This window comes from Gekko japonicus, unplaced genomic scaffold (assembly GCF_001447785.1).
Source record: "Gekko japonicus isolate JY-2015 unplaced genomic scaffold, Gekko_japonicus_V1.1 scaffold3456, whole genome shotgun sequence".
NCBI classification, from domain to species: domain Eukaryota; kingdom Metazoa; phylum Chordata; class Lepidosauria; order Squamata; family Gekkonidae; genus Gekko; species Gekko japonicus.
In genome coordinates this window covers 79,882-87,731 of record NW_015164300.1, presented here as the reverse complement: position 1 = coordinate 87,731, position 7,850 = coordinate 79,882, and the positions used below count along the sequence as shown (strand labels likewise).

General features: G+C 49.8%; 1 protein-coding gene across 1 annotated transcript in view; it reads right to left on the bottom strand.

Moving 5' to 3' along the window:
* The window catches only part of NSFL1C (NSFL1 (p97) cofactor (p47)), a 30,760-nt gene that overhangs the window by 4,162 nt on the left and 18,748 nt on the right, over nucleotides 1-7,850 (bottom strand). The window contains exons 7-8 of the mRNA XM_015408799.1: nucleotides 4,954-5,091; nucleotides 998-1,162 (exon numbers count right to left, since the gene is read on the bottom strand). Of these exons, the coding sequence (XP_015264285.1) occupies nucleotides 998-1,162; nucleotides 4,954-5,091 (303 nt within the window). The remainder of the gene's footprint in view (nucleotides 1-997; nucleotides 1,163-4,953; nucleotides 5,092-7,850) is intronic.

The following is a 7,850-nucleotide window of genomic DNA, read 5'->3' as shown; positions in this document are numbered from 1 at the left end:
GATGACAGAGCATCACTTGCCCCAGAGTCCCTATCTATACCTTGTGGTTAATAGCCACTGATGGACCTCTGCTCCATATGCTTATCTAATTCCCTTTTGAAGCAGTCCATGCTTGTAGCCGCCACCACTTCCTGTGGCAGTGAATTCCACGTGTGAATCCCACTTTGGGTGAAGAAGTACTTCCTTTTATCCGTTCTAACCCGACCGCTCAGCAATTTCATGGAGTGCCCACAAGGAGTTCTTGTATTGTGAGAAAGGGAGAAAAGGACCTCTTTCTCTACCTGCTCTTTCCCATGCATAATCTTATAAACCTCAATCATGTCAACCCCTCAGTCGTCGTTTCTCCAAGCTAAAGAGCCCTAAGCGCCTTAACCTTTCCTCATCGGGAAAGTGTTCCAACCCTTTTATCATTCGAGTTGCCCTTTTCTGCACTTTTTCCAAAGCTATGATATCCTTTTTAAGGTGGGGTGACCAGAACTGCACACAGTATTCCAGATGAGGTCGCACCATTGATTTATATAGGGGCATTATGATATTGGCTGACTTGTTTTCAATTCCCTTCCTAATAATCCCCAGCATAGCACTGGCCTTTCTTATTGCAGTCACACACTGTCTCGACATTTTCAGTGAGCTATCTACTACGACTCCAAGATCTCTCTCTTGCTTAGCTTCTGAGATCGGACAAGACGGGTCCAGCCTGGCCCATCCAGACCAGGGTTTTAAAATGGGCGGTGGAAAGTGCCTTCAAGTCCCGGCCGGCCAGGGAAGAACTGAGGAGGTTTGCCCTTGCCTGCCTCTGTGCAGCAGCTCTGGGCTTCCCCGTCTCCCCTCCAAGCACTCACCGGGGCCGACCCTGCTTAGCTTCTGAGAGCTGAAGAGATCGGCCTCGCCTGGGCCATCCGGGTCAGGTCGCTGGCGAACACCACCACCAAAAAGGCCCTGCTCGACAGATCCTCCCCCTCCGCACACAATCCAGGCCGCCCTTCAGCCCTTGTACCTATGACTGTGGTTGAACTTCTGGACCAGCCGCCCGCCGTCCGCCAGTCGGATCTGGATGTTGGTGGTGGGCTCCGACTCGTCGATGTCAACCGAGGAGCTGGCTTTCGCTTCGTTCTCGGCCTCCTGCGCCGGAGAGCTCGAGCCCATCACCTGGGGGGCGGTGCTGAGGAAAAGGGCACGGGGGGGGGGGGTTATTGAGCAAAGCATGTGGCGGTTCTAGGGAGGACTGGCACATCTCAGTGCTTAGTTCTCATGGCGCTTTCTTACACGCCCAGGGAAAGGCTGATCGCCACTTTGGGGTCGGGAAGCAATTATTGATCCAGGCCGGTTTGGCTGGGGATCCTGGAGGTTTTCTGTCATCTTCTGGGCGTGGTGGAGCAGGGGCCACTGTGGGTGTGGAGGTATTTGTGAATTCCCTGCATTGTGCAGGGGGATACATAAGAAGAAGGAGATAAGAGATTGGATCTATACCCTGCCCTTCACTACCCAAAGGTGTCTCAGAGCGGCTTACAAACTCCTTTCCCTCCCCCTCCCCACAACAGACACCCTGTGAGGTGGGTGGGGCTGAGAGAGCTCTGACAGAAACGGCTCTTTTTCAAGAACAGCTCTTGTCAGAACTATGGCTTGCCCAAGGTCATCCAGCAGGTGCAAGTGGAGGAGTGGGGAATCAAACCCATTTCTCCCAGATAAGAGCCCGCGCACTTAAGCACTACACCAAACTGGCTCTCTTAGCCACAAGGTATAGATAGCATTTCACGCCAGGAGAAGAGAAGAGAAAAGAAGAAGAGATTGGATTTCTACCCCGCCCTTCACTACCCAAAGGAGTCTCAGAGCGGCTTACAAACTCCTTTCCCTTCCCCACAAAAGATACCCTGTGAGGTAGGTGGGGCTGAGAGAGCTCCGACAGAAACTGCTCTTTTTCAAGGACAGCTCTGAGAGAACTTGTGATCGACGCAAGGTCATCGAGCCAGGTGCAAGCGGAAGAATGGGGAATCAAACCTGGTTCTCCCAGATTAGAGTCCACGCACTGAACCACTACACCAAACTGGAGGAGGAGACTGGATTTCTACCCCACCCTTCACTACCCAAAGCTGTCTCGGAGAGGCTAACAAACTCCTCTCCCTTCCCCTCCCCACAACAGACACCCTGTGAGGCAGGTGGGGCTGAGAGAGCTCTTGACAGAAACTGCGCTTTTTCAAGAACAGCTCTTATCAGAACTACAGCTTGCCCAAGGTCATCCAGCCAGGTGCAAGTGGAGGAGTGGGGAATCAAACCCGGTTCTCCCAGATTAGAGTCCGCGCACTTAACCACTACCCCAAACTGGCTCTCTAGGATCCGGGAAACCCAGTTTGAATCCCCACTTTTGCTGTGGAAGCTGTCTGGGAGACCTTGGGCCAGTCACTCTCAGCCTAGCCTACCTCACAGGGTTGTTGTGAGGATAAAATGGTGGAGAAGGGAACGAAGCGAGATGCTGCGCCATGCTGGCTCTCAGCTGGAACTAGCAAGCCTGCTCCACAGATCCACCTGCCCACTACAGCCATGTTCCACCACCCCCACCCCCAGGCCGGCGCTATGAGCCACCCTCTCGGGACTGCTGAACGGGACACCCCTGCTTCCTTCCCCTCCCTCAGCAGCAGTACTAAACTGGCACCGACTGGTGGCTAATGCAACAGAGGCGCTTGGAAAGAAGAGGAGGAAGTGGAGGAAAACACGGACTCGGGAGCAGCAGTAGCACTGTGACGAATCACTTATTCAAGACGATGTATGGATTTTAAAAGGCATGAGAAGGGAGGGTGGAGCTTCTGGGGCAGGCGGAGAGCCGGGGGAGAAGGATACAGAAGGAGAAACATCTCAATGCAGTCAGAACATCAGAAGCGCCCTACTGGATTACACCAGTAAAGTCCAATTAGTCCAGCCTCCTGTCTCACACACTCTGGAGGGCCAACAACAGGGCACAGGAACAGGCTTCCATAAGAACCTCAGAAGAGCCCTGCTGGATCAGACCAGTGAGGGTCCATCCAGTCCAGCTTCCTGTCTCCCACAGTGGCCAACCAGTTCCTCTGGAGGACCAACAACAGGGCACAGAGGCCGAGGCCTTCATAAGAAGATCAGAGGAGCCCTGCTGTGGCAGTGAGTTCCAAGAAATGAAGTATACACTGTGTGAAGATGTACTTCCTTTCTCCTGTCCTGTGGGTGCACCTTCGCAGCAAACACCCAAGAGCACATGAAGCTGACAGAGACTGACTCAGACCCTGGGTCCAACAAAGTCAATCTTGTCTACTCAGACTGGCAGCTGCTCTCTAGGGTCTCAGGTGAGGTCTCTCACATCACCGACTCCCTAGTCCTTTTAAATGGGGATGCTGGGGATTGAAGCCGGTAACCTCTGCATGACCTGGTTAACATCTGCTGCAAACTCTTTGCACAGCTGACACTCGGCTTATAAGGACAGTGTGTAAACTGTTCCCCACCCAACATGTACAGAAGAGAAGAGATACGATTTATACCCTGCCCTTCACTCAGGAGTCTCAGAGCCGCTTACAGTCTCCTTTCCCTTCCCCTCCCCACAACAGACACCCTGTGAGTTGGGGAGGGGGGCTGAGAGAGCTTTTCCCAGAACCATCCTTGGGAGAACAGCTCTGCCAGAACTTCGGCTTGCCCAAGGTCATCCAGCAAGTGCAAGTGGAGGAGTGGGGAATCAAACCCGGTTCTCCCAGACGAGAGTCCGCGCTCCTAACCACTACACCAAACTGACACGTCGTTGTTCCGCTCCTAACAAAGACAATGGACTGGATCCTGCAGACTCATACCACAGGAGGCCTCCAACCTTTTCGAGACCTGTGGGCACCTTTGGAATTCTGACGCAGAATGGCTCTTGCGGGGGCGGGGGGCAGAGCCAGCCACAAAACGGCCGCGGCGGCTCTCCTTCCGTCACAAGGCCTTTAAACACCTGCACGGCCAACCGCGTCTCCAACAGCCAATCGGAAGTCTTGCTGGGCAAAAGCTCCACTGGGCCCCGCCCACTTTCAAAAGTCCTTGGCGAGTGCCAATAAAGGTGGGGAGTCCAGTGTTCCCCCTAAGCTGAGTTAATGTGAGCTAGCGCACAGTTTTTTAGCCTCCGGCTCACACATTTTTGTCTCGGCTCAGGAAGGAGGGCTCCAGAGCAAACTAATTTATGCAGTAGCCAAATCGCTCGCTCACAACTTTAATGCCAGTAGCTCACAAAATAGAATTTTTGCTCACAAGACTCCACAGCTTAGAGGAGAGGGGACCCCGGCGCCCCCCCCCCCCCCGGACCAGCAGTCGCGGCACAAAGAGCTTTCCCCTGACCAAAGAGGCCCCGGTCTTAGCCCGTACCGTTCAGTTTGACTTTAAAAAGTGACATTTCAAATCGTTATGGAAGCCAAAGGCAGAGGAATGAAAACGAAAAGAGGCAGAGAAGTTGGGCCGAAACGCAACACAGAAATGCTTTAAATTAATTTGGTGTACTGGGTTAAGTGCGCGGACTCTAGTCTGGGAGATCCAGGTTTGATTCCCCGCTCCTCCACTTGCACCTGGCTGGATGACCTTGGGCAAGCCGTAGTTCTCTCAGAGCTGTCCTTGAAAAAGAGCAGTTTCTGTCAGAGCTCTCTCAGCCCCACCTACCTCACAGGCTGCCTGTTGTGGGGAGGGAAAGGAGATTGTAAGCCACTCTGAGACTCCCGAGTGAAGGGCGGGGTATAAATCCTATCTCTTCTCTCCTTCTTCTTCTAATTGATTAATAATAGCAGAGCCGAAATTTTACGCTGGGCACAGAGGATACGACGGACCTTTCTTGCCAACCGAGAACCATGCCGAGGTTTCAGCCCAGGTGTTCTGGCGGCTCTGGGCGAATGCAATTTTTAAAGCTTCACTCTGCGACAATGAGGACTAGCAGCATGCTTCCGTCTTTTCCTGAGCGCCTTGCCAGCTGCTCACCTGCCCAGCTTCTGCCCTTCTCCGGTGAAAGCCCTGAAGGAACCTTTGGGTTTCGCAAAATCCTCGTCGCGGTGGTCTTCCAGGTCCAGGTTCACCTGCCCGCCACGCGCTAACCGACGAAGCTCTGCAGGGACCTCCCTAGGGAAAGGAAAGGGATCAGGCCTTAAAGAAACAGCTCGCCCTGCCCTGGGTAGCCCGGGCCGGCCCGACCTCGTCAGATCCCGGAAGCTGAGCAGGGTCGACTCTGGCAAGCACTTGGATGGGAGACCTCCAAGGAATACCAGCAGTCAGGAGGCGGGGGCAGGCTCGATTCAGCCACCTCTCTGGATATCTTCCAGAGCCCCTCACCGTGACTTCCAGGTGCTCACAAACGCACACACATGCACGTATTGAAAAAAATACAAAAAATGCCCCCCCCCCAAAAAAAAAGAAAGAAAAAGAAAATCATCTCGACCAGCTGTTCTCTTTGCTAGAAGGGATGCTCCATATGGGCATCAGGCTGTGGTCCCCAACATGCCAGCTATGGCACCATTGAAGGTGGAAGGGGGGGGGAGGTTGATGAATAGTCTGCTGTACTGGAATCTCAGCTTCCGTTTCTCCTTGGCTAGTCTTATCTAGAGATGTGAAGGCCCGGGAAAAAAATGGAGAAATTCGGGGGGAAAACGTTTTTCCGTTTTTCCCCTGAAGCCTTTTTTGTTTTTTTCCCGAAAAATTGAAAAAAGAAAAGAAAAAAAAATTGATTATGGAATGTTTTATTTTAACACGATGAATAAAATATTTTAGGACAAGGTGTTCAAATATTTTCCAAATCGTTTCTAAAAGATATGTATGGTGTCAGATTGATCTAACTTCTGCGCACTGAGGACAAGCAAGTCCTAGGTTACAAACTGAACTCTCCAATGCAAGAACAAGACGCATTTCTTCCTTTAGGAGGTGCTATTGTCACAAGAAAAGCAAAAGGTTTCAGTTTTGTTTTTGCATGTGGGTGGGTATTCTGTTTGTAATAATTGTTTGGATACACTATTTAATACGCTAGTTGTGATAACTTCATGCCAAGTAAAAATGTCCACAGTCATATTTTATGTTCCTAAAGTAACAGAATGACTTTCAATCGACTGGAAAAGAAAAAAGAAGTGCTAATGTAGCATTTTTTTTCAACTTTTCTGAAAATTTCCGTTTCCCCCCGAAAAAACCCGGGTTTTTTTCCCGAGCTTCAAAATTTCCAGAAATTTTACATCTCTAGTCTTATCTGCTAGCTGTTTTTTTCCCGAAAAATTGAAAAAAGAAAAGAAAAAAAATAATTATGGAATGTTTTATTTTAACACGGTGAATAAAATATTTTAGAACAAGGTGTTCAAATATTTTCTAAATCGTTTCTAAAATATATATATCAGATTGATCTAATTTCTGTGCACTGAGGACAAGCAAGTCCTAGGTTACAAACTGAACTCTCCAATGCAAGAACAAGACACATTTCTTCCTTTAGGAGGTGCTATTGTCACAAGAAAAGCAAAAGGTTTCAGTTTTGTTTTTGCATGTGGGTGGGTATTCTGTTTGTAATAATTGTTTGGATACACTATTTAATATGCTAGTTGTGATAACTTCATGCCAAGTAAAAATGTCTAGTCATATTTTATGTTCCTAAAGTAACAGAATGACTTTCAATCGAATGGAAAAGAAAAAAGAAGTGCTAATGTAGCATTTTTTTTCAACGTTTCCGAAAATTTCCATTTTCCCCCGAAAAAACCCGGGTTTTTTCTCCGAGCTTCAAAATTTCCAGAAATTTTACATCTCTAGTCTTATCTGCTAGCTTAGACCTTGGTACCTTGTTGCCGATGCTTTTGCTGGGAACGTAGACCCGTTAGCCTGGGCGCCCTGTAGCCTATTCCCTGATTGGCTCAACTGCATCAAGGGACCCTGTTTTGAATTGTGCATCACTCCCCATTTCCCACGCTTCCAACCAGTTCTGACACAGAATGTGTGCACAGGTGACCTGCCTTTACTGTACTCAATAAACGTTTTAAAGGAACGTTGCTGAGAACTGATTGCTGCGGGACACTGACACGACCCTTTCGAGACTGTGGGCACCTCTGGGATTCCGACACGGGGTGGTGGGCACAGCCTCAAAATGGCTGCTTCGGGAGGCGGAGCCAGCAATAAAATGGCTGCCAGAGTTTTAAGTTCGGTCACACTGCGAAGAGCCTTGTGCTGTGACAGCGGCCGCTGCCAAAGTGACATTTGGGGGAAAAAGTCTGCCCCGCCAATCAGATCTCCAGTGGCCAATCAGAATCCCTGCTGGGCAAAAGCCCCACCTGGCCTCACCCACTTTCCAAAAACACCGGGCAGGTGGCGGGTCACCCACGGGCACCATGTTGGGGAAACCTGGCTGTAATGATTCCATGTTTTGATATGTGTGTGTCCCTTTAAATGTTAGTTTGACTGCAGTAATACAAGGAGGGGGATAGGGGGAGATGAGTGTACTGTGATTGGCTGATGACTGAGAGTGTGGGGGGAGATGTTCTGAGAAGAATGTGTGTGTGTGTGCGCGCACGCGCGTGTTTTATGACAGAGAGTTCTGTGTAGGCTTCTTTGGGGAGTGAAGTGTGAAAAGCTCTAAAGAGAGTCTGTGGAACTCTAAAAGTTTTGTGAGAGAGTCTATATGGAAAAGAAACAAGCTGTGTCTAAACTGTGTGGTTAGACCAGTGTTTTATCTTGTGTGGAAAAGTCAAAGAGTTTAGCCGAGTTGGCTAAATACCCTGTTTCCCCGAAAATAAGCCCTAGCAGGATTTCTATGCATTTGTGGTATAAGCCCTAGTGTGTCTTCTTGAGAAAAAATAAATATAAAACAGTGTCTTATTTTTGGGGAAACACGGTATATAAGAGGGGGGGGAGAGAGG